The sequence below is a fragment of the Xenia sp. Carnegie-2017 genome, unplaced genomic scaffold (assembly GCF_021976095.1).
Source record: "Xenia sp. Carnegie-2017 unplaced genomic scaffold, XeniaSp_v1 HiC_scaffold_23, whole genome shotgun sequence".
Lineage (NCBI taxonomy): Eukaryota > Metazoa > Cnidaria > Anthozoa > Malacalcyonacea > Xeniidae > Xenia > Xenia sp. Carnegie-2017.
This window is the reverse complement of record NW_025813486.1, coordinates 21,253,900-21,281,021: the sequence shown is the minus strand read 5'-3', so window position 1 is coordinate 21,281,021 and position 27,122 is coordinate 21,253,900. Positions and strand designations below refer to the sequence as shown.

Genomic DNA, 27,122 nt, shown 5'->3' with positions numbered 1-27,122 from the left:
GATCAGATGTTGAGATTGAATTTCAGATTTACATTATCAATGGCGTTTTATACCACGCATGATGAGTGGCTAAAAATTTTCAATTTTTTTTCGGTAATATGGCTAGATTTGCGAGAAATGTTTGGGCGGAATTTATACCTACAACAACAGTGGGAAGTCAGCCACCATAAGTACCACATCAGCAAATATACCTATTCGTTCAAATTCTTTATGCAATGTGAAATAAATTACTAAAAAAATTACATTTGAAAAAAAATGTACGAACAATAATATAATCCTAAACACCATGAACTTTTGCCAAAAAGACTTATCGTCGTACGAAGCTGTGGATCTTACCAACATTTTTGTTGCGTGACTGAATTTTTTAAAAATTCCTTTTTACCACAAAGCATTACATGAAGTAATTGTTACTAGATATTAGTTTTTAATTGTTTTTTTGTTATGATTATAAGTATAAAAATTAGGTAGTTAAAGTTTATCTGTCTGATTTTTGCAATTTAACCTATTCGGTTGCAAAAAATAGTTCATGTTTGATAAAATTCAAATTTTGCGTGACGTCTTATATGTAAGATTGACAAAGTTTGACCACATATGCAAATTTTCTAACCGTATCTGATCAATTGAGCGTAACACCCCTCCTGTTCTGAGCTTTGCCACTATTTAAAGCAGGTGGGAGAGTCTAAGCTCATCACGACAAATCTAGTGAAAAAATTGCATATATGGTCATACTGGTTGGAAATAACAAAACTTCAACATCTGTTGAATAACAAAAGATAGGCTTAAAAATTGTTTAAAGGAATGTTCTGATATTTTAAAAGCTGTCTACAATAAATTAATATATAATTTAACATTCTTTACATTTTCGCTATAATAAGAAATAGTCAAATGGTACATGACAATACGCTATGCTAAATTGAAAATGTTGAAAGCTGGCAATGTCGATGTCGATGAAAAAGAGGTTAATTTTTTTATGGTAATTTTCTTGAGTTTTGACGTCTCATACTTAATATACATTTTTAGTTGGTAAAGATAACGACGAAAGATTTTGTTCGTGAAGGAAGTGTTTCAAAACGAGGACCAAGGGTATGGAGAATGATCGCCATTGTCGCTTTAGGCGATGTAATATAGTATTTTTATATATTACCTAAAGCTATTTTTATTCGCATAGGTAATTTGACTACGAACCCAAATACTCCTCAACTGCTCATATTTTATTGTCCAACACAAATTCATACAACTTTTAAATCGTTAAGATGTACAACCTCACATATAAAAGAATGTAAAATAATATTGTCTTCTTTCTTTACTACTTACACTAACATCTTCTCTGTTTCACTTCCCCATTTCTGCTCATCTTTCTTCCCTATCTCATACCTCCATGCTCATCTTTCTTCCCTATCTCATCCCTCTATGCTTATCCTTCTTTCCTATCTCATCCCTTTATTTGTATTAGGCACGAAAGGTTATGACGTCACCTCGGGTTTTAACGAATACGAGGCCCCGCTCGGCTACGGCTTTTCGATTCACACCAGATCGAGTTTACGAATTTAGTGCTGGCACGGAGGACGAACGCGAAGAGTGGGTTAAAGACTTGAAGAAAATAGTATCAACGTCATTAACGGAAGAAGATAGAAAAGGTTTGTAAGAATATTTTTCTCTTGTGAATTTCCGACATGCTTACTCAGATTGTAATTTGTTAAAAACCTACTGAGTTAATGTAAATTGTAGCATCACCCTCTTGACATGGAAAACTGCATATTGATTTTCCTGACCCTATTACGTCATTAAAAATAACAAAGACATTGTCGTAGTCCGTGTGGCATATTTATTTGCATACCGTGAATGGTCCAAAAAACGCCTCGGGCGTTTAATAAATTATAGCGGTTGTAGTAAGGAGATAATTTCATGTAAGTTAAAGGTTAAACTCCCGCGTGTTTCACGATAAGTTCACGCGTTGTTCTCATTATATTCACACTTATTTCATGATAACTGACTAAATATATATCGAGGCAGTTATTGCTTGAGGTTTTGCCAACTGGACAATCGCATAACCGTGTTTTAATAATCTCTTTCCAGCAATTACGTTGAGCGAAGATTTGGAAAGAAAAAAATCTCAACAAAGTTCGTTATCCAGAATAAGTCAAAAATTTTCATAACATATAAATTATATTAATCTTTAAATTAATCTTTATATATATATAAATCTATATTTTTGTACATGATGCACCTAAAAGTCAAATGCCTTCAGACTTATATTCAATAAACCAAGTCGCCAAATATACAGTAGCGACAATAGTTCATGTTGCAAAATGCATGTAAATTATTGTACTGTCGTATAGGAAAAGAGCCGTGTTTATGATAAATACCACACACAAATTTTATATTTATAACCGCAGAAATTTATTCACTTTTCATTGATAAACCATACAATTGTTGATTTGTAAACATTTTCGCTCATGTAACAAGGCATGTTAATGTTTTATAAAATATTTTATGAAATATATAACAGTTTTACAATTGAAGAATCGCAGTGTGTTTTTTGAATGCCCCCCGAGTTCGCTCTGGAATATGTCACGTGAGAGAGCCTGGCATGTTTCTTGACATTATTTGATAACGTCATACTCAATGATTTAGAACCCAATCCCCAAGATGTGAACGTGACATCCTGAGACAAGGACGCCATCTTGAATGGTGGCAAAAACCAACACTCTCAATCAAAAATAAGCTGAAAATTTAAAAAAAATTTTTAAAAACCAAACCTATACTATCAATTCTGCAACTGCGTTTCAATGCAAAAAATGCATATTTTACTCGTAAATATCGTCAATTTTGCCACCTTTCAAGATGGCGGCTTGCCAAACTCGTAACTACAAATTTTGGCGGAGTCAGGTATCTAGTAGACTGGGTTCTAGGTCTGCATCGTGCTTACTTCATTCGGGTAATTCTTTTTGGTGTATGCAACATTTATTGGCGTATACAAGGCGCGATTGAAAAAATTAAAATCAACAAAACAATCATTAACACGATAAAAAGATTTCGTTATAATTCAAAATAAATGGTCACAGTGCCCCATGTATGACAATATTAATCGACCATCTAATCGTCGTAGCCTCCCTGTGAGAGAGCAAAATTTAAAAATATCTCATCCAGTGTGGTTTGCTTTATAGAATAATTACCGATAACAGAACGGCTGTGCGCATCTTCTAAGATCGCAAACAGGGAAGACCAAGAGCTTTTTGAGTCGCCTATGTGGTAATTCAACCAGCCACTGTGCTCGTTTCGAAGTACACTACCTGGGAACGTCTCTGCCACGAATTCTTTTACCAAGGTCGTGTCATTACTGGGCGTGTCACTTGGAGGGTTTACCAACAAAGTGAATCCTTGAACGAATTTGTTCTTCAGGTGTTGCGGGCTACCAAGAAAGCGCAATTTGCCATTTGCCATGATTGCTAACCGAGTACACAACGCCTCGCATTCTTCCATACTATGTGACGTAATCATCAGGCATCGACCTAAGGGGAGAGAGGAGGGAACAAAATGATTACCAATCATAAGGCATCGACATAAGTGGAGAGAGGAGGGGACAAACTGATTACTAATAACGGTTTTTTTGTAACTGGCACTTAATTGCACTTGCGAGAAATTGAGCACAAGGCAAACCTTTCTTAATCATAGTCACGTGATAAACGTATTAATGTAAATTTATTTGAGTTCCATTTACTTGTGATGACGTCATATTATAGTTTATGACGTCATAACATACGTAAAGTTTCTATACATAGAGCGTTTTCATGGGTCGTCACAGATATATTTTTAAAAGGCTTTTCAAGGAGAAAAAGATCGATTTTCAAAGACCAAATTCAAATTTATTTGATGGCATTTCTGTCGTACTCAGCATGCGTAATATGCATTTTCAGGTAATAAATTTAACTGACATATACGCATAGATAAGACACAGACAAAATGCGCAAAGGTTAGACACTTAATTGTGACTTCATTACTATCGTTATAAACTCGCAAATTAAGGCAAAGAATACGCTTAGTAATTGCCCAAATTATTACTATTTTTACTTGAAAAGATGAAAAATACGATTACAAAATCAAAACTAAAGTAGTTTTCAAGGGGTGTTGGAATTTTGTCTTTCTTCAAGGGCTTTTCAAATACATTAAAGAGACATTAAGATTCAAGAGCTTTTCAAAGAGTTAAAGGAGTAGCGGGAGCCCTGTTTAAGTCAATAAGCTCAGTATCTATCAATATCATCGATATAGTTAGCGTTCATCGCTATTGTTTGATTCAACCTATCTGAAAAGCCATTCATGTTACGTTGATACTGCCGTTGTTCAGAAAATGAAATTTGCTAACCATAATTTCTAATTAGCAGCAATTTTAAAAAACACTTGAGAAAAACGACGATTTTTTTGAAAGCAAACATGTTTCGACATTATCAGAATGCCATCTTCAGTGCAGAATGGTTAGTGTTAAGTAATATGATACGTAATATGATATGAATAAATTAATTACAATGAATAGGATTATGATTTAGTTACAAAATTATAAAATATTTACAAAAAAAGAAAAAGAAAAATAAGTATTAAGAACTTATAACAAAAAATATTATTATAAAGTAAATATAGTGTTGTAGTGGTGAACTTGGATATTTAAATCGGGATTAGTTTTATTAATGTGTAGAGCTTCCTTGATTTTGAGTGAGAAAGTGGATTGATCAGTGTCGATGATTTTAAAACAGGAAGGTGAGAATTTGTTTTTTACATGAAGGAGAGGCTTGAAGATGTTTGTAGATAGTGGAGTTTTTGTCTGTGTGAGTATGTTCCTTTATCCTGGTAGATAATTGGCGAGAAGTTTCACCAATATAGCGGGAATTACATCCCGCACATGAAAATTGATAAACTACCATAGATTTGGAAAGTTCGGGAAGTGGGTCTTTAAACGAAAATAAAGATTTTATTTTAAAAGGTGTGAAAATAAGTTTAACGTCAATGTCAGTGCAGTAGCGTTTAATGATTTGTGTGAGTTTGCGTTGTGTGTGTCGTGAGTAATCACCTATGTAAGGTAGTTTGAAATAACGTTTATTGTCAGGTTGTTGTATATCGTTAGTGTTAGTTGTGGAGTTAGATGAGTCAGTGCTTTTCTTGTTGTCCAAATAGTGTTGTATAGTGTTGTTGATGAAATGAAAAGGAAAAGAATTACGTTGGAGAGTGAATATTAGTTTCTTTAAATCACGTTGAAAGCCGATGTCTGTGTTGTTAAGTTTCCGTGCTCTGTCGGTCAGTGTTCGTATCAGTCCAATTTTGTAATTTAATGGTGTGAAACTAAAAAAAGTTAGTCAGTAGTCCTGTATATGTTGGTTTGTGGTACGTAGAGGTCATACAGTTTTCATGTGATTTAGTTAGTAAGATGTCAAGAAAGGGTAACTGATTGTCTTGTTCGGTTTCGTATGTAAAGTTTATGCTTTGATGTTGTTTGTTGATGTATTCGTAAAAGAGTAATGCTTCGTCTTTGTTATGAAAAATACAAAAAATGTCGTCAACGTATCTGCGGTAAAATAAAGGTTTGTTGTTGCTGTAGTTATTTAACCAGTTTCGTTCGTGAAAACCCATGAAAATGTTGGCTAGAATGGGTGCCAAGGGTGAGCCCATACTTACCCCGTCAATTTGGTCGTAGTACTTACCGTTAAATAAAAAATGAGTCTCGGCCGGAGTGATGTTAAACAATAGTTTTAGTTCTGTTCTGTTCATTTTGAATGTAGGATTGTTGGTAAAAATTAAATCAATAGCAATGTCTATGGTTTCGGTCAGTGGTATGTTGGTAAAAAGGCTTTCAACGTCAAAAGAAATAAAGAATTTGTCATGTGGAGCGTTAGTGTTAAAAGATAAAAAATCATCGACAAAACTAAAAGAATCTTTAGCAGAATGGTCATTAGGTATTAGGGGTTGGAGTAAAGAGCTGAGGTATTTGGCTAATTTGTAGTTATACGAATTGATTGAAGAAATTATAGGTCTGATAGGAGGTATGTCATTGATATTGTTTAATTTATGAAGTTTAGGTAAACCATATAATCGAGGTGGCTGTGAACCTCTAGGGTACATTTCTTGAAATGATTTTTCGTTAATCGAGTTCTTTTTCTTTAAGTTACGTAGCAGTCGTTGTAACTTTGCTTCACGGGAAATTGTAGGATCATGATCGAGTGGTTTGAACTTAGATAAATTGTTAATTATAGTGAGGCAAGAGTTAATGTATACCTGACGATCCATAATGACTACACCATTGCCTTTGTCAGGTTTAAGAACAATGATTTTGTCATTATTACGAATGTTCCTTAGAATTTTATGTTTCTTCAGGTCTTTAGGAGTTGGATGGTAGGATGTTACGTACGTGTGTGCCAAGTGACAAAGTTCCGTTTTTAGTATTGAATAGTCCTCTTGTTTGATAAGTTTATTTCTTAATGAATAGTTGATTCGTTCGAATGTTGCCAGAATGTCGGAGGAGTGGATTTTTGGAGGTTTGATGCTGAAGTTGAGACCGTTTTTTAGAGCGTTAAGTTCATCTTTACTTAGCTTCACAGATGATAGGTTGTTGACAGTGTCTTTATGAGTGAATGGTATAGCCTTGTTTTTGGTCAAATTATTTAGTTTCTTACGGTGTGTCGAAAATATTTTGTTTAGTTGTTTGTCGACATTCTTTTTGAGGGCTTTATTCAAGATATGCCAGTCAATTGGGTTAAGAAAGCTTTTGATTTCTTCTGTTTTGTTCGTCAGGTCCCTATCCAGTGTCCGTAGTTCTTTAGATCTCTTCGTTATCGTAGTTCGTAGTAAACGCTTTCGAATGTGGTATGTATCTCGATTGTCAACATTAGGCAGTGGAAAACACAGGAACTTTGGAAAAACTCCAAGTGAATTGCAATCTTTAAGGAAGGCGACATCAAGTTCAGCCTTGCGTTTCTTAGTTGTAAGCCTTTCATAATTTCGAAAATCCGACAAGGAAACCTATCCATGATAATTTTGTGCTAAGTCGTAGATAATATTACCATAATTTCTAATTAGCATACCTATAATTTCTTCAATCAATTCGTATAACTACAAATTAGCCAAATACCTCAGCTCTTTACTCCAACCCCTAATACCTAATGACCATTCTGCTAAAGATTCTTTTAGTTTTGTCGATGATTTTTTATCTTTTAACACTAACGCTCCACATGACAAATTCTTTATTTCTTTTGACGTTGAAAGCCTTTTTACCAACATACCACTGACCGAAACCATAGACATTGCTATTGATTTAATTTTTACCAACAATCCTACATTCAAAATGAACAGAACAGAACTAAAACTATTGTTTAACATCACTCCGGCCGAGACTCATTTTTTATTTAACGGTAAGTACTACGACCAAATTGACGGGGTAAGTATGGGCTCACCCTTGGCACCCATTCTAGCCAACATTTTCATGGGTTTTCACGAACGAAACTGGTTAAATAACTACAGCAACAACAAACCTTTATTTTACCGCAGATACGTTGACGACATTTTTTGTATTTTTCATAACAAAGACGAAGCATTACTCTTTTACGAATACATCAACAAACAACATCAAAGCATAAACTTTACATACGAAACCGAACAAGACAATCAGTTACCCTTTCTTGACATCTTACTAACTAAATCACATGAAAACTGTATGACCTCTACGTACCACAAACCAACATATACAGGACTACTGACTAACTTTTTTAGTTTCACACCATTAAATTACAAAATTGGACTGATACGAACACTGACCGACAGAGCACGGAAACTTAACAACACAGACATCGGCTTTCAACGTGATTTAAAGAAACTAATATTCACTCTCCAACGTAATTCTTTTCCTTTTCATTTCATCAACAACACTATACAACACTATTTGGACAACAAGAAAAGCACTGACTCATCTAACTCCACAACTAACACTAACGATATACAACAACCTGACAATAAACGTTATTTCAAACTACCTTACATAGGTGATTACTCACGACACACACAACGCAAACTCACACAAATCATTAAACGCTACTGCACTGACATTGACGTTAAACTTATTTTCACACCTTTAAAATAAAATCTTTATTTTCGTTTAAAGACCCACTTCCCGAACTTTCCAAATCTATGGTAGTTTATCAATTTTCATGTGCGGGATGTAATTCCTATATTGGTGAAACTTCTCGCCAATTATCTACCAGGATAAAGGAACATACTCACACAGACAAAACTCCACTATCTACAAACATCTTCAAGCCTCTCCTTCATGTAAAACAAATTCTCACCTTCCTGTTTTAAAATCATCGACACTGATCAATCCACTTTCTCACTCAAAATCAAGGAAGCTCTACACATTAATAAAACTAATCCCGATTTAAATATCCAAGTTCACCACTACAACACTATATTTACTTTATAATAATATTTTTTGTTATAAGTTCTTAATACTTATTTTTCTTTTTCTTTTTTGTAAATATTTTATAATTTTGTAACTAAATCATAATCCTATTCATTGTAATTAATTTATTCATATCATATTACGTATCATATTACTTAACACTAACCATTCTGCACTGAAGATGGCATTCTGATAATGTCGAAACATGTTTGCTTTCAAAAAAATCGTCGTTTTTCTCAAGTGTTTTTTATAAAGTATTTAAGTTGTAAAGTTAATGTTATTTCAGTTCTTTAGTTTTTTAAATTTGCTAACAATGTTTAAAGGATGAAGTAAAATAAAGTATAATTAAAAACGCTAACTCTGACATTTTTTAATATTAACCAAAATGGCGCTCATATTAGGCGGGTATGAACTGCATGTAATTGCATTCTTCAACACATCTCCCCCCTGGAAGGAAACCCGCTTCATCACCAGTTTCATACCTTCGGCTCTGACTCTACATAAAGTGTTCCACAACAGTCGTCTTGCAACAGGATCCATTCCAGTTGTTGGTTCGTCGAGAAAAACTATGAGTGGATCGCCAATCAAAGCTATCGCTGTACTTAGTTTGCGTTTGTTTCCACCACTGTAAAAAGAAAAGGTAATCTTTGTATTCGTGATCTAAGCAGCCTGGGATTGCTATAAAAAGATGGCAGATTTTCGACGCGTCACATGCATAATTTCCACATAAAATCACTCCTGATGAAGATACTAGACTGGAGTATATAAGATCTAAAGTTTCAACAAAAGATCACTCCTGATGAAGATACTAGAGTGGAGTATATAAGAACTAAATTTCAACAAAAGATCACTCCTGATAAAGACACTAGACTGGAGTATATAAGAACTAAAGTTTCAACATCAGATCACTCCTGATAAAGACACTAGACTGGACTATATAAGAACTAAAGTTTCAACATCAGATCACTCCTGATGAAGACACTAGACTGGAGTATACAAGAACTAAAGTTTCAACATCAGATTACTCCTGATAAAGACACTGAACTAGAGTATATAAGGAGTAAAGTTGCACAACAGATCACTCCTCATGAAGAAACTACACAGGAGTATATACATACTCAGGTTTCAACGTCAAATAAACCAAAATGAATATATAAATGGCAAAACCTCGGGTGAGCATTTATAGTACACCATTCTATTTCAAAGTAGACGACGTTTTCTTCTATTATACCTGTATGTTTTAGTTAACATATCAGCGTGTTCCGTTAGCAACACTGATCTCATTAAATCTTCGATCAATGGATTGATCACATGATTGGGAACTCCACGAAGTGCAGCATACATTTGCAACATCTCCCGTCCCGTCAAAAAATCGATCAAAGCATCAAATTGTGGACAATAGCCTGTTCGTTGACGAACCTTGGTAAACAACATAATTTACATTTAAAATTATAATTTTCATTTACAAAATAACATGTATAACGCGTGCTCTGATTGGTCGATGCTCGTGTTTGCATCAAGCTACCCCAATACGGAAATTTTAAAAATGGAACATACTAAGTCATGAAAATAACGTGTACAAAGGCAATTTTCACCGATTGAAGTATTTGTTGTTGACACAATGATGCAAACGTAGGAAGGTTTCGGGGGGAGGGCCATAATCATATATACATATATCAATACTTTCCCCCCCAACTATCGATGGTTGACCACAGTCGGTACTAAATATACAGCACCAAGTTGCCCAACCAAATGGTATTAATGTTTGTTTTCTATGCATTAGATACAGAATAACGAACATAAAGAAGGTTTTTTCTCTACGCAGTTAAAACTAGCCGACGTTTCCACTTTGCCTGTTTCAGGAGTAAATGATCCGCAACTAAGGCGTAACGGCAATTGAAATAAATTTTATGCTTGAAATTTGCAACGAACTGTAGCCGCGATTCGTATGTATTATTGTCTTCAATTGCGTTTACAGGTCTTTGGGGATCAATTACTGCTGAATCATGCAAAGTCTGAACGTCGGCTGATTTCAAAGACGAGTAGTTTTTTCAAAACATCCTGTTGAGCCACTACACTGTGGTAATAATACGGGTGGCACAAAAAATGTCAATAAAGTTATCTTGGATATATTCCTCATACTGTGCTGAGGCTGTATTTCGCTACATAATGTGGTTTCGTTGGACGGTGTGCATTGTGGAAGAAGAACCAAAATGGCGGACAATACAACGGAGCATTGAAACGTTTATATTTTACAAGGTTGTTCTGCAGAGGAACTGAAATATATTTGACCAATTACGTACAAGGTGGCCGACAACAAGCAACAACTGAAAAGGGAGTTCATTTATAAACAAGTAAGAAATTATTTGTTATGTAAGTAAGGGTTAGTTGCTCGATCTTTGAACGTCAAATGTAATTCGCTTGGCTTTTATTTATGGCTGGTTACAACTTGTTTTGCGTCGTAATATCATTGAACAATTACATGCGAAGCTCCACTTCGTAAATGAGCAACACTAAACATTGCAACAGAAATATTACAGGCATTGCAACGTCAACACTAAATATTGCAAGAGAAATTTACCACTAGAAAATAACATCGGCGCGGTCAAAAATATTTGCCTGTTCCTGGCATGCATTAACGTCATGACCGCGCCAAGTTGGGTGATTTCAACGAAGATTTTCTTTATTTACAATGTAGATGTCATGAAAAATGGCAAAAATTGTGTTGTTGTTTACTCACAGAGGAGTAGTGACATACCACAGTATGTTTTCTTTGTATGCACCATTTCAATGGTATTTACGGTGTTGAAAAATCTGCAAACCTGTAATTTGCATAACAGCCTTTTCAATGCCTACATGCATACCATTGCCTGGTCAACTCTTTCCAAAGTGACGTAGTAATGACTAGTTTGAGACTAGTACGATGGCTAAACTAACAAAACTAACTACGAATTTCATTTAATTTACATCCTAAATTCCAAGCATGAAATTCCTTTAAATGGCGTTTATGTCTCCTTAAGGATGAATTACTGCTTTAAAATCTTGATGTCGGATCAGCCTCGTAGCCAGGCGCTTTGAATTATTTGATGATTAATAAATTGAATGTCACGTGGCGTGTGTGGGCGCGCGTTAGCGTGGCTGTAGCAAGCGTTACCAGCCGCGATTTTCTCATTTTTATTCGCATATGTCGTCCCGCGCTGCACTTTTCGCACAAATGATTCAGGGAATCAAAGCGCCTTGGTACGAGGTTAGCATGTTTACAGTTCGCGGACAGATAATTGAAATAAATATACAACGGAACGTCAAGTACCCATCCAATTGTAAATTTGGTTCAATGGTCTTTACATGATTCTTCAATTTAAGTTAAAGCGGGAAAGGTCGAACAGATCATATACAGTAGCGTAGCCAACCCGACTTTTTACTTCCGCTTTCCTAATATTTTTGTATTTACTGACAGTGAGGAAAATAGATTTCTAAAGACATGAATAATGGTAATCTTTAAAAATTTACACAGCGGAAGTAAATCTGCAGGCTAGCTACGCTACTGATCATATACAACAATAAAAACATACCCGACTTAAATTAGTCTGAATATCCCAAGAGTCAAGGACGGCGGTACCCGAAGTTGGAATCACATCGCCTGTTAACATTTTAAACATTGTAGTTTTTCCAGCGCCATTGACTCCCAGGAGACCGAAGCATTCACCTAAAGGTATTCCCAAGCTGATGTGATCCACTGCAGCAAATCTTCGACGACCTTTTTTGGGAAAAAATAAAGTGTTAATAAAGAAGGAGCTTTGTTCTTTTATATTTTCATTGAATAGAAGTTTCAAAACGACAGTGAACTTTCTAAAAAAGTCTTCAGGAAAATCTCGTTTCATTCTCCAGACAATGAGAGTATTGTATATTTTCAAGACAATCTTCTTTCATTCTCCAGATTATGAAAGTACAACCGTTGGAGAGAGTTTTTGTACAGACAACATATCACTACAAAGAGAGCTCTGCCCATCTGATGCAAATTGCGCAAATATACATTATAATTTAAGTTCTCATTATGCAACGCGACAACACTGGTTGTAAAATTGGCCATTACAGGTTCCTCGTATCTTGAGAGTGAAAAAAGATGTCATAGATATAACATAAACTGTCTAAAAAAGTCTAAAAGTGACATTTTAAAAGTTTATTTCAACAAAACCATTATTCAAAAAGCAAAATTTTCGTTTCATAGACACTTTAAAAGCCCGTTTCGTATGTGAAGACTTTTCTAGTGGTAAAAAATTATTAAGTTATCTTTTCAATCAAGCACAATGAACTCATCGCGGCCATCTTTTGTAACTTTCCAAAATATTGTGTTAAAAAACGAAATTTTTTTTGACATGGTTTCGGCTGATAAAAGAAGGATATTTTTCAACACATCTACAAACACAGCAAGGAGAAATTCTCTACCTGGAACTTTAAATATTTTCGTAAGATCCTTCACTACAACCACGTCTTCGTTCACTTCGTCGTTGAGTACTCGTCGTTTTTCCGCCATCACGTCGGAATCTTCCGTATCGCCGTTTGGATGACTGCTGTCAAACGGATCGACGTACACTGATCTAATGGAACTTCGCAACGACCGAATAGCGTTGAAGTCGATGAACAGAATAATAAGCATGAAGAAGATTCCTTCAAGTGGTAACACCAAGAGAAATCGACCAATTCCAGGATTTTCAAAAGCCAAATAATTCGTCTGAATCCTCGCTTTCTGAGGCATGCACATCACTGGCGCATGTTTTTCCATGCACATATTGTAAAGTCTGATACGGTTATAATTCTCAAAAATATTGGAGAACGACTGTCCGAGGCAAAAGTTGGGGAGTACCAAAAAAGTCCAGTTAAGGACATCAACAGTGTAATGGTAGTCAAGACTCTGAATGTAGAACACAACAAGCAAGGCGACAGGACCAGTTACAAAATTCAACAACGTCAATAAGTTGAAAGCTTTCGACGCCGTTTTGAAGAGAAACGAGAAGAGATACATAAACGGGATGATGGCTGAACCATAAAGCATCAAAACGAGGAAAACTATTCCAAGACGATAGCCTTCTGCAATGAATTAAAATCAGTTATTGAGAAATGGTGCGAAGTGAGAAAATTCACCAGATCCGAACGTTGCTCACTTCAACGGAATTGTTGGAAATTTTAAGGGTTGACCGAGAGCTTAATGTGACGTTTGACATGCAATTCTGTGCTTCCACCAACTTTCAAGTGAAAAATGTGTTTAAAAAGACAAATATAAATGCTGTGAGCTAACTCCACTGCCAAACATACTTCTGTAAAAGATCGTATTCTAAGTATTAAGGTATGTTGCTATCACAGGCTCACAGCCGCAAACCAGATTCAACGTCGTAAACTTGACGTAATTTTGTCATCAAAAACCATTGGAATTGTTTAAAGTTGGTTGGTAGGCCGAGAGATTAGGGGTTTGGGTCGAGTTCATTCTCCTTAGAAACAAGTATTTCGACAACTACGAGGAATCTTCGAGCAATTTGTAAAATAACTTTATTGGATCACGGCGTTTGGATTGGCTGAAAAATCAGGCAAATGACGTTTTATTGCAAGATAATTGACAACGCGGAATCAAATTCGGCGTTTCAAATAATTCCAATTTTTTCGGGATTTGTCGCCAAAGGCAAGAAAATCGTTTTGGCGATCATGACGACAATGAGAAATCCAACCTGCAATTTTCAGTTGTGCTATGTAAATTTCAGAACATTATTTACTGTTTTTACAAAGAGTACATAAAAATCTACATAACATGACCAAATGCTAGCTACGTCATAGCTTGGGAAATTCGACCTACCTGTGTACGCAGGCACGTTAAAACATGCAAACAAAATAACAATGCCGATACAGAGAGGTGTGAAATTTACCATGTCCCACAACCACGAAGCAGTCCAGTAGCTAATGGGATCAACACCGCTAACGAACTGCACATGTTTTGCACCGTTCGTTCGCTCCTGGACGACAAACACGACAAAATATGAAGCAAGAAACGGCATGCCAAACAGCAGAAAGGCAGCTATAATAAGACCAACATTGTTGCTGGAAAGAAAATGAAAGTTAATGAATTAGACCTTGTTGCCTTAGCAACTATTGATCGTTGGCAGATCACTTTAAAGAAAGCGGAGCAGGGAGACTGGGGGCTGTTTCCCCCCCTCGAATCCCTTCGTTCACAGTTTCACCTAACTTTGGCTGTCGATAACCCCGCCCCCTAATAAAAAATATGCTCAGCAAACCCTGCCTTTGAAGTGAACAAAGTCGTATGTCAGGAATAAATCAGTCTCTCATACATATATATATATATAGGAAGTTTATAATTTATGATTTTCCGTATAAAACAGTGCTCGATGCCCAAGAGCAGAGCGTAAATATGTGTAGTGGTGTTGAAAAAAATCACAAAACTACAGATTCATCCCGACAAGCCTGTTTCGTTATTGCTCACTCTTCAGGGGATTTAATGAATAAAATACTTAAATGCTTAAAATATATATACAAGATGATGACGGAAGTTAGTGTATTAATCAAGGTGTATAGTTTCAAGTTAGATGACGGAAGTTAGAGTTTTAATTACGGTGTATGGTTACAAATTACATAGGAGTGTTTTTGATCTATGGCGACAAGAGGAAACAAGTTCGTTGCGTTTATTGAGGGATGATTTGGATATTTTAAGCATTTAAGTATTTTATTCATTAAATCCCCTGAAGAGTGAGCAATCACGAAACAGGCTTGTCGGGATGAATCTGTAGTTTTGTGATTTTTTTCAACACCACTACACATATATATATATTTTAAGCATTTAAGTACTTTATTCATCAAATCCCCTGAAGAGTGAGCAATCACGAAACAGGCTTGTCGGGATGAATCTGTAGTTTTGTGATTTTTTCTCAACATAACTACACAAACTTACGCTCTGTTCTCGGGCATCGAGCACTGTTTTATACGGAGAATCATCAAATATAAACTTCTTATACATATATATATATATATAATGAACCGTACGTCCTGCGTCCCAAGTGCAGGAGTCACCATTTTAATATGGTGATAGCCGGGAGGGCACATTGTATATACACTTTGTATATATATATATATATATACATAGTTTGAGCGCTGTCGGATTGTGTAGAGAGTCTCATAAAGAGACGTTCACCGCTTTCACTTTAAGGAAAACTCACCTTTATAGGTTTGAGCGCTCTGGTGACTCTACAATACAATCCATACAATGTATACCATTGCACTATGGTGATAGCCGGGAGGGCACATTGTAATACACTTTGTATATAAAAACATACACCGTACATCCTGTGTCCCAAGTTAAGGAGTCACCATTGCACTATGGTGATAGCCGGGAGGCACATTGTATATACACTTTGTATATATAAATATACACCGTACGTCCTGTGTCCCAAGTTAAGGAGTCTCCATTGCACTGTGGTGATAGCCGGGAGGGCACATTGTTATACACTTTGTATATATAAATATACACCGTACATCCTGTGTCCCAAGTTAAGGAGTCACCATTGCACTATGGTGATAGCCGGGAGGGCACATTGTTATACACTTTGTATATATAAACATACACCGTACATCCTGTGTCCCAAGTTAAGGAGTCTCCATTGCACTATGGTGATAGCCGGGAGGGCACATTGTTATACAAGCTGTATATAATATAACAATAGTGCAATGGTGACACCTGCACTTGGGACACAGGATGTACGGTTAATATAAATCAATTCATAATACATACATGTAAATTTCAATAGAAATTTGAGAGACTAAAAAATAATACCTGATAACATAAAAACACTGTCACTGATTGCGTGGTTTTCGAAGGAAATTTAACAGTGAATAATGTGAATAATTAAAACGCTATTCATTAAGAATATACAAAATATATTTACTTGTCCCTATATAGTTATAGGAACGCTTGTTGTGAAAGTTTGGGAAAAGCTCGAAAGCAAAAAATAACATACTCATCTAAATCATTTGATTTTTGCTTCGTAGTTCTCGGCAAAGGATGATTTGTCACTGTGATTAATTTGTTTTTATTCCCGGTAGTGTTTTTCAAAATGGCGTTGTCCACTGCACTCAGTGCCACCGCTATCGCATGATAAGCTTGATCGTTGAACCAAGCCCTGGCTATTGCTAAATAAGAACACACATAAATTACCTTAAATTAGCCAAGATTCTTAGCTGATCTACCTCATATTTATGTTTTCTATTGATCTATAGCTCGTTTCTTCATTTACAGATCCTTTCTTCATTTACAGATCCTTCCTTCATCTACAGATCCTTCCTTTATCTACAGATCCTTCTTTGATTAACAGATCCTTCTTTCATCTACAGATCCTTCATCTACAGATCCTTCCTTTATCTACAGATCCTTCCTTCATCTACAAATCCTTTCTTCATCTACAGATCCTTCTTTGATATACAGATCCTTCCTTCATCTACAGATCCTTCCTTCATCTACAGATCCTTCCTTTATCTACAGATCCTTCCTTCATCTACAGATCCTTCTTTGATCTACAGATCCTTCTTTGATCTACATATCCTTCCTTCATCTACAGATCCTTCCTTGATCACAGATGCTTCCTTCATCTACAAATCCTTCCTTGATTAAAAAATCCTTCTTAATCAAAAGATTCTTCGTCGATTTACAGATAGATCCTTCCCTTATCTACAGATCCTTCCTTGATCTACAGATCCTTCCTTGATCACAGATGCTTCCTTCATCGACAAATCCTTCCTTGATTAAAAAATCCTTCTTAATCAAAAGATTCTTCGTCGATTTACAGATAGATCCTTCCTTGATCTACAATCCTTCCTTCATCTACAGATCTTTCCTTTATCTACAGATCCTTCTTTGATCTACAGATCCTTCCTTGATCACAGATCCTTCCTTCATCTACAGATCCTTCCTTGATCTACTGATCCTTCTTTGATCTACAGCTCCTTCCTTGATCTACTGATCAATCCTTCATCTACAGATCCTTCCTTCATCTACAGATCCTTCTTTGATTAAAAAATCTTTCTTGATCTACAGATTGTTCGTCGATCTACAGATAAATCTTTCCTTGATCTACAGATCCTTTTTTGATCTAGAAATTCTTCCTCGATCTACATAAACTTCCTTGATACTTTCTTTATCTACAGACCTTTCCTCGATCGACAAGTCTTATTACCTGCTATCGACTGACAAGTCACACTAATCCCATTACAACATTTTGAACTCATTAAAAAAGCATAAATTGACAGATATTGATAAGAACTATTCCACCATCATAGTTACACACCTTCAGGGAGGGTGAAAATAATGTAGCTACACGAGCAAGCAATACCTTTTTTATTTGCTTCAGTAAATGTTGCTGCAACCAGATAATGTCTGTTTAAATATTCAATGTTCCTTCTTTGGCTTTTTCTAGCAAATATTTGGTCATGTTCCCATCACGTAAAGCACTATCTTTGTCGATATCAACGAACTTAGTGTACGAGCTTGCCGAGTGTGTGTACATTTTAACCAGATCATTTATCTCCCTGAAAAAGATTTATTTACGCTTACATCAAATTTTAATGTCTGATCGGGATTTTAAATTCGTGCGCGCATTTTTCAGCATGTTCTGCTGCAAGAAGTTTAGTTTAATGCCCAGAAATCGAAAACGGTTTTGCTCTTGCAACAAAAACATGAAACAAAAGCACGTCGCTGATTATATTTACTCATCCTAAAGAGGGTTTAGCACAGTGATGGGGCACTGAAATTAAAATAATAGATTAATTCCTAAGTCTCCTTTTTTTAAAACCCTGTGATTAACCATGTTAAGTAGTTTACCATGAGAAAATTCAAACATTTCTTTCTTAAAATCTAAACAATTTAACCAAATAAAATTGAACAGCTCTGGTTTAAAAATTCGAACAGTTCCAAGAATTTAAATCGAACAAGTCACAAACACACTTTACCAGAACTTAGTAGGAAATAATATGTAAAATTTTAGCAGTTTTCAAAGCAAAATGAGTTGTAATTTTTGAGATTTTAGTTGAGGTTTGCTGTTTTATAAGAAGAGTTTTGGAAATTGGTTTCTCGAAATCATTTCATAGTATTTGTCAACGAAAAATTTCTATTATCCACCCATTTGATTAAATATACAACTGGAAGGATACTTTTTAAACATTAACATGCCTGTTTCTCTGGGCCGTGCGTGGAAAGATGGGGACTAGTTTAATTGCTGGCTTCAAATTTTGGCGGTAAGTAGCCGTCCAGTTATATTTAAGTTCAATAATCTACCTGTTCGGGTTTCCAACAATTGCGTAAAGTGCAATGTTATCATAAAACAAAGCTGTCGTCAAAATTCTGGGAGGAGAGTCCTCGGGCTTAAGAATCGTGTCAATGACAATCAGAGCAAGCATTGTGTAAATAAGAGGCACGACAAGCTGACGAATTATGGCCATCTTAGGTCGACGCGAATGACGAAAGCGTTTCTTGAACATAGCACACCACCTCTGCAGAAACAAGGTTATTCCGCAGTTTAACTGTGGCTTTCTGGTGTTTGTTAATGGCATCATGCTGTTGTTGCGTCCATATAATGTGTCTTCATCATTCACTGTACTTACTGAAGCGTTTATTGCATCCACTAGATGACGTACAAAAGAAAAAGTTTGACTTGAAACACCATGAACAAAAACAACTATTCAGTGTTGGTCAAATGAAAACCACAAATCAGCATTTTCTAGAAATGAGTCAATACTAAACAATAAACAATTACCACTTTTACCACAGCTTACACTCTAGTCTATCATCTAAAACCTCGTCGCAATCCTTTACTTTCATTGATATCCCGATCAATCATCAATTACCACTTTTACCACAGCTTACTCTCGAGTCTATCATCTAAATTCTCGTCGCAATCCTTTACTTTCATTGATATCCCGATCAATCATCAATTACCACTTTTACTACAGCTTACTTTCGAGTCTATCATCTAAATTCTCGTCGCAATCCTTTACTTTCATTGATATCCCGATCAATCATTAATTACCACTTTTACGACAGCTTACTCTCGAGTCTATCATCTAAATTCTCGTCGCTATCCTTTACTTTCATTGATATCCCAATCAATCAACAATTACCACTTTTACCACAGCTTACTCACGAGTCTATCATTTAAAACCAAGTCGTAATCCTATACTTTCATTGATATCCCGATCAATCAACAATTACCACTTTTACGACATCTTACTCTCGAGTCTATCATCTAATGTCCCGGCACAATCCCTTACTTTTATTTATACCAGGAAATCAACACTTACCACTTTTACCACAGCTTACCTTGGAGTCTATCATTTAACGTGTCGTCACATTCCGTTGCCACTTTCATAAAAACTTGTTCCATGGTTGTCATTGAAGCGCCATAACTAGCAATTCCCAGCTCCTTTCGTCGAGTCTCCAGTTCTGAGAACAACGTGGAAAAATTCCGCGAAGATTCCCGAGGCAAGATGTAGGACAGTTCAGCGCCTAACGTAGGTAAAAAAAAAGTATTGCAAAGGACTACTAGCTAAACACTACATCGAAAAACACTTACAACAAAAGAAATGTATACTATTTAAACTTCATACTGATAAAATATGATAAAGTTGGTAAAAATACAACGCCTTCTCAACAAATGACAGCCTAGTTCGAGCTGACGGGTTTTATTCTTCTGAAAGAAAATTTATGTATACATGTATTGTATAGCTCGAGAGTCTTTGAAATCAATTGTTAAACTTAATTACTAGTCTGATGATGTCTTTTGTATAGACAAAACGTAACTAACAATAAAATATTATTTCTTTTCAAAAAATGACTTTAATTCGAATTTTATGTTGGGCAATTGTTTTTTTAATACGAATACGTTCATATGAATTTGTCAAATAATAAATTTTGCGTTGTTTCCACTTGCTAAAATCATTCAACGCTCGTCACTCCATCGTATCCGGCAGCTAGCTGCTGGCTCATATCTGCAGGCTCAACCTATAAAGTCTCTTAGAGAAGTACATCAAAACTTACCAGCACGACTTTCCAATTGGCCATTCGGGACATACTCTTTAACAAGTTCATCAATTTTGTGTTCTTTACATTCTGGTTCTTTGACCATCACTATATGATAGCCCACGCTATAATGGTTTTCAAAACAATGAACTACCACAACAACGGATTTTGCCCTCGGCCATTATCGCAATGCGGTCTCCTAAAAAGTCGGCCTCGTCCATGGAATGTGTCGTCAGCAAGATCGTTCGTCCGTCACGATACTTCTCAAGCAGTTCCCAAGTAAACCTGCGGGCAGATGGATCCATACCGGAAGTAGGTTCGTCAAGCATTAACACCTTGAGGGAGTGAGTTGGTGAAAAATTTAACTTGGTAATTAAAAGCATATCTTCTAAGAAGACTTTAAAACAGATTTATGCCTAAGCAGAACAGATCTTGAGTTTTTACAAACTTATGTCTAGAGTTCTCATCAGGAAATATTTGATGTGTAAAAACTTTAGTCCTTATGTACTCCAGTCTAGTGTCTTCATCAGGAGTGATCTAATGTTGAAACTTAAGTTCTTACATATTCCAGTCTAATGTCTTCAATTGAAGTGATTTGATGTTGAAACTTTAGTCCAAAATACCTCAGTCTATATCACGAGTGATCTTCAGATGTTCATTCTAGTAATAAAACAACTGCACGTGATGTGCACGTGATAATATCTACCTTTGTTTTTCCAATCAACGCTACTCCTAAAGATAGCTTGCGTTTCATCCCGCCAGACAAATATCTAGTTTGAGCGTTAGCTTTATCCGCGAGTTTGATGGACTCCATCATTTTTACCACTTCGCTATCGATTTCATCACTAGACAGACCCTTTAGTTTTCCGAAGAACCACAAATGCTCCTTAACAGTCAGTCGATCGAACAAAACGTCATGTTGTGGACATAAACCTTTTTGAAAATAGTAAAAATCAAATGGGATTGAACAGTTTAATCAAATGCTAATTAATATCGATTCTTTTAAATATGATATTAACACGATGTTCTTAAAATACATTCTTAAGTGTAGTTTTAAGTTTTACATACTAGTCGAACTGTAAGTAGCTAGTTGAACTATACTCTTTATTTATAGAAGTTAAATGTAGTTCTTTTCTCAGTCATTTCACATGGTAAATTGTATGAATTTTCACAACCGGCGGCGTAGCCAGCTCCTAAGTTTGGTTGTATTATGTAAATATTTGAGCTTGGAGGCTGGCTAAACCATTGCACCTAACAGTCATAACTCTTTCTAAATGTTTCAAAAACATTTCGTTACTTTCTACACTGACCTAAACTTGACCGTACGCCATCCATGCTTGTTCTAATGTCGTAACCATTGACAACGGCAGTTCCCTGACTCGGAGAATAAAAACCGGTAAGGACAGACATCAAACTACTTTTACCAGCTCCGTTATGACCAAAAACAACTGTAATTTGTCCCTCGAATATCTTTAGTGTAACATCGTCTACAGCGACTTTTTTACCTGCATAACACACGAAAGTTTAATATCGTAACTTGAAGCCGTAGTTAAACTCGGTAATGTCTGGTAAGATTTGTGACGTCATCTTCCGGTTGCTCCGTCATAAATCATGACGTCATAAATGGCTTCCGTTTGATCTTGTAAGATTTGTGAGGTCGTGAGGTTTGTACTTGTTTCACTGTAGCAAATCTTATCGTCATAATTGGCTTCTGTACTGTGTAGTAAGATTTGTGACGTCATCTAACTGTTGCTCAGTGAGCCCCAGTCATTCATGTTGACGTCATCAGTTGCTTCTATACTGTATGGTAAGATTCGTGAGGTTATCTATTTGTTTCTCTGTCATAGATCTTGACGTCATAAGTAAAGTCTGATAAGATTCTTGAGGTCATCTCATAGACAGATTTTCAAACTTCAAACAGGGGGGGTGCTGAAAACTTTAGGGAGACGAGCTGGTAAAGGAAGTGATGTAAGACAATGTTAGCGTTTCAAATTTAGGGCAGACTGGTAGTGCAACAACCGAAGGTAGTGTAGAAAGTTGAAACATTGCCCAGAAAACTCAGTTCAACTGTACTAGGGATTTGTTTTGCTAAAAATTGGGGGGTTAAAACGTTTCTTGGAGGGGTGAAAAATTTATTCAAGGGGGTGAAATCTGATGCCTGGAGGGCTTGCACTCCCTACCTCCCCCCAGTAAATCCGTCCAGGTCATCTACCTGTTACTCCGTCATAGATCTTCACTAAATTTTTGATGTCAATCCCCACATCCAGACCTTGAGGAGCCCTTTCGAACTTCTTCGATGTTTCGAAATTTTCCGCATTTCTTAATAATGGCAAGGTTTCATCATCGTTTGATACCTGCGGCAGAAAGATATTTTAAACATATCACTCCAAATATAATGTACCAAAACCTATAATACTTTTTAAGCTGCATTCAGCAAGCAGTCACTAAACTTACGCATCGAAAAAAATTTGACTTGACTTGAACTTCGTCTATTGATAAATTAATCATCAGAACCTTCTTAAAATTATTAAACTGCGCATGCTCAGATGCTTTGCTAGTCGTGGAAGATATCTCACACTTCAGCAGCCTAACATGAACGTTCTGACAACGCAAGCAAAACAACACATACGATTTCTAATATTATGACAATCTTCACGATGAGGTCAATAACAATTTATTACAATTAACCCTTTGCTGGCCGGCGGAGAAAAAATTCATGCAACGAACGGTTAAGGCGAACAGTTTAAGCCCGGGAAGATTGTTAAAGCGATGCCACGACATTAACACCAACAGCCCTTCTCAGGACAACACTAACATACACAATCAATATCTGTATTTACGACTGTTGCTAAGCAAAATTTCAAGCTACCTTTTCAAAGCTTCCACACCAGTAGCTTTTGGTGAATGGGAAGTAAAAAGGTTTTGAAGTACCATACTGTCCTGGGAACACATTTTCAATATACCATGTAAGCATACCATATATGGCACAACTAATAATCATCATGATGAACACAGTCCCGAGGGAGAACGTGTCGTCCACATCAACACCATGAAAAAGGTTATCCCATTGAACGCCGCTACCGGATCCTAGAATGTAAAAAACGTTTTGGCGGGATCATTGGTGTCAATCCTGTGTTAATTGGGGGGGAGGCGATATTCATATATTCTGCTATGTCAGGCTAAGTTCTTTTTAAAACAATTTCACTTTGAAAAGAAATCAGACGGGCATAAAAGAATATATGAATATGGTCACCTCAATTATCCCAGGATTGACCTTCATGGGCGGGATTAGTATTTTCGTTATTTAGAGAAAAGGAAAACGTAAAATTAGAAACAAAATTGGAAGTTTTCAATGTCGGCCTAAAAACTACACGAACGCTGCACAGTGGTGTCAAACTCAATAATTATGGGGAGGGGAAGGGGGAGGGGTAATATCCATATAGGCATTTTTTGTCAATTATGTTCCTTTGAAATCAATTCTTTTTTTTTAAGTTTTGAAGTTTTAAGTTTTGAAATTTCGTTAAATGTTAAGCCTGGTTAACACGAGTAAAATAAGCACGAGCTTCGAGGCTTTTGTTTCTATTGCTCTAGGAGTTTATAAAGACAAAGACATCATGGGATTTTCTTTAAATCTTCTTTTTGTTCTTCTTTTGTTCTTCTCTTAGCTTATGTTTGAATATTTTCCGTATGCTTGCGCTAATGTTCATGCTTATGTCACATGCTTCGTTACTTATCTTTATTTTATCTTTTGTCTACGCTTGTGCTTATTCTTATTTCACTCGTGTGAACCAGGCTTAAAGTTCCCAGGAGAAGAAAAGCTTTCGCGATAGTACCAAAGATATGTAAAACATGCATGAAGCAGACAAGTTAGAATCTTTTTGCATCAGTAACATAGTCATGAAATAATCACAATAAGTCGTCAATTTCTATAGGCATTCTTTGTACACCCTGTATTCAAAAATCATCTAATTGTTCGTTAACTGTTGTTAACGCTGTGGTTACACACAAAGGATCTTTATAAATTCTTTATGACTTAATGAGAAAAGTTGAAAAACGCTTTATTTACAGAAGCATCATTTCAGAATCCTTATTGAATAAACCTCGGGCTTAATGAACTTATATGAGCATGAAGAACATACCTTTTCAGATGAAAGTAATTTAAAACGAAAGCGGTTCAACACATACATTCCATCAACGTTTCAACTTACCTTCAAACTTGCCGACGACAATCGCTCCAAGAGTCATGCCAAGATTTGGTATGAGGCATGCAATGCTTTGAGAGTGAACGACATTTTGTCGTAGTATTGCATTATGCAGAAGAATAATAAGAAGGAAATACTCAAAATTACACCAACAACTTTGGCAGCGGAGCTCGCTTTGGAGAAAAAAACGCTTACGAAGAAACAAAACAAAATACCAGAGGTAATATAAAGCAAAAGATAGATGAAAAATATTGTGGGTGCTGTTTTGTCTATAACACGTCCATTACTGTTCAATTTTATCGTGAAAAGAAGCGTCATTATGACAACTGCAACGAGATAAATAAGAAAACTATGAATAAACCACGCCACCCAATGAAGCCAATTATTGACGCCGATGATTTTTAAAGTTTCCTAAAAAACATGAAATACCTAACTTAATTAGTTTGTTAGAACACATGAATTAAAGATATAGCTTTTATTGAATTGAATAAAGCTGTAGTAGCAAATCTTCTCAAAAACTGAACTACAAACTAATTTAATATACTGAAAGGGTGCTCAGTTTGACAACATGTTTGGAGTGAACAATCAATAAAAACATTTAAAAGGTAGCACTGTCTCTTCCAGGAAGATAAAATTTTCCACCTATCAAATATATTGCAAAATGATCTTAATATGAATTTAATTATCCAAAGAAGTTATTTCTCTGACTCTGATTCAGGCTTTGAAATAAAAAGATCTCAGCAAATGAGACAAGTTACAACTTACCTTTAGCTGTTGTTCCTTCTCATATACAATATTATGCACAGTCACAAGTGCAGTATAAAAAAAAGCAATTTCTATGACGACTGGGATTATAAATTGAATATATGAACTGAGGGAGCCTTAAAATAGTTTGGGAATGGAAATTTTTCCATGCGAACCGATATTTGGTCTTGATTAGCAAACTGTCCAATAATAGCTCGATCTACTGCATGTTGGGTAAACAAGAAAGCGGTACTATAATAGTCTGGACTGCCTTCATGGGAATCATCTTTAATTCTTGGTCCAGGATTTTGAAACCACAGGAAAACATACTTTGTCAACCAGCCATGGCCATTCTTGCCAAGGCAAAAGTTGTCTTCCTTTGTGTTAATGAATCGCAGCTTGTAGTTGATGAAATTGGCCTGTTTTGTTGGGAGACGAGTAAAGTATATACCTCCAATGCATTTGGTAGAGTTGCCTTCAGAGGAACATCAGTTGCCTTCAGATGAACATTATTTCATTAACCATGTCATCCTCATTTGGAAATATTTGCAAAGTGATGTTTTGATCCAGATAAGCATGTTCATTAAGATAAAATGTAAGGTTGTTGAAAAGCTCATGTGACAGTTGAGAAGCATTATTTGCAGCCAAGCCTATAGAGAATGATCTTCTTAGTGCAGGTGGTGGAGAGGTTACATTGAATTCATTCCAAACCAAGGCTGGGCAATCTTTGGCAGTGACAAGGAACACTTGCAAGGCCAGGAATATGCATGACGCAGAGAATGGCAACCCTAATTGAAAAATGGTTCCAATCGGACGTTTTCTTTGAAGCTTGAAATTCTTCCATATCAGCAGACCAAGTTGTTTCAATTTTGACATTCTCCAGCAAGTTTTTTAAATGGTACCTTTTAAAATAGTCTTAAATTTTCGAAAGAGCTCACGAATGCAAAACCATCAACTCGTAGGATCTAAAAAAGCAGTTAAAGTACCACTTACTTAATAAAAAAAACTCCACCATCTTTGTCGTGACACTTTGCTAACACTCATGAGTCAGGAGTAAGAAAAATGCTATTTTTAAATCACGAATTAACGTAAATTGCTTTACATCTGACCCGATTGCATCATAATTAAGACTTTTCATATACTTATAAGGTTTTTTGTGATTTGACTGCGAGAAACTCTGTAAGACCTCCTTGCCTGTTGACGGATGCTAGTTTTGTACAAAATTTGTATCACAAACTGCTAGCAACTTTCAGTGTCAATGAATCGATACAAATGTAAATAATTCTTCTATTTACTTACAATGCCCAAAAACGCTCACCAGATTGCGTTTGTTTGTTGGTAGGGACTAAAAACGAACAAAGTTGCGAATTTGGCTTTCAAACGTGTTCGATGTTATGTATGGTCGTATGTCATATATAGACTTATAGGAATTCCGGGGGTTGCTCATTGAGTTCTATAAGACCTGGAGGGGAAACGTCAACAAAATTACTATAAATTATCAGCGCGCGGCCGCGTGGTCAAAAACATGGCGGATTTTGGTGGTCAAAGTCAGCGGAGAGACGCGGGCTCATGAAATAAAATTTTTGTCGCCCACCCTGATTTGACCACCACGATTGCGAGTATAGAAAATATCAAAACTATTTATTTTCCTAACATAAACACTTTTTTAAAACTT

The 27,122-nt window shown here is 36.0% G+C and overlaps 3 protein-coding genes across 3 annotated transcripts in view; 1 reads left to right on the top strand and 2 right to left on the bottom strand.

Moving 5' to 3' along the window:
- The window catches only part of LOC124449461 (phospholipid-transporting ATPase ABCA3-like), a 96,647-nt gene that overhangs the window by 66,653 nt on the left and 2,872 nt on the right, over nt 1–27,122 (bottom strand). Inside the window, exon 2 of the mRNA XM_047000381.1 lies at nt 26,747–26,867. The gene's annotated coding sequence lies outside the window, so the exon portion shown is untranslated. The remainder of the gene's footprint in view (nt 1–26,746; nt 26,868–27,122) is intronic.
- LOC124449465 lies at nt 865–2,170 on the top strand. The gene is made up of 4 exons (XM_047000384.1): nt 865–958; nt 1,021–1,083; nt 1,454–1,637; nt 2,077–2,170. The coding sequence occupies exons 1-4, from the start codon at nt 893–895 to the stop codon at nt 2,154–2,156; spliced, it is 393 nt and encodes a 130-aa protein (XP_046856340.1). The 5' UTR covers nt 865–892; the 3' UTR covers nt 2,157–2,170.
- On the bottom strand, nt 2,377–26,323 carry LOC124449350 (phospholipid-transporting ATPase ABCA3-like). Its single transcript, XM_047000279.1, has 21 exons — nt 25,970–26,323; nt 25,701–25,824; nt 25,469–25,584; nt 24,792–25,114; nt 24,710–24,759; nt 23,371–23,588; nt 22,714–22,855; nt 21,812–22,006; nt 21,208–21,434; nt 20,646–20,836; nt 20,040–20,050; nt 19,803–19,988; nt 18,762–19,107; nt 17,931–18,016; nt 16,453–16,624; nt 14,283–14,524; nt 12,884–13,525; nt 12,010–12,194; nt 9,669–9,856; nt 8,920–9,062; nt 2,377–3,512 (listed from the first exon to the last, which is right to left on the bottom strand). The coding sequence occupies exons 1-21, from the start codon at nt 26,321–26,323 to the stop codon at nt 3,097–3,099; spliced, it is 4,557 nt and encodes a 1,518-aa protein (XP_046856235.1). The 3' UTR covers nt 2,377–3,096.

Excerpts from the sequence above, each read along its gene's own strand:
- LOC124449350 (XM_047000279.1), bottom strand. The coding sequence starts at position 26,323 with ATGTCAAAATTGAAACAACTTGGTCTGCTGATATGGAAGAATTTCAAG. Across the intron at positions 14,525-16,452 it reads AAATCAAATGATTTAGATGA|CAACAATGTTGGTCTTATTA; the intron begins GTATGTTATTTT and ends TTTTCTTTCCAG. Across the intron at positions 9,063-9,668 it reads ATGTTAACTAAAACATACAG|TGGTGGAAACAAACGCAAAC; the intron begins GTATAATAGAAG and ends TTCTTTTTACAG.
- LOC124449465 (XM_047000384.1), top strand. The coding sequence starts at position 893 with ATGACAATACGCTATGCTAAATTGAAAATGTTGAAAGCTGGCAATGTC. Across the intron at positions 959-1,020 it reads TCGATGTCGATGAAAAAGAG|TTGGTAAAGATAACGACGAA; the intron begins GTTAATTTTTTT and ends ATACATTTTTAG. Across the intron at positions 1,084-1,453 it reads TTTCAAAACGAGGACCAAGG|GCACGAAAGGTTATGACGTC; the intron begins GTATGGAGAATG and ends TATTTGTATTAG.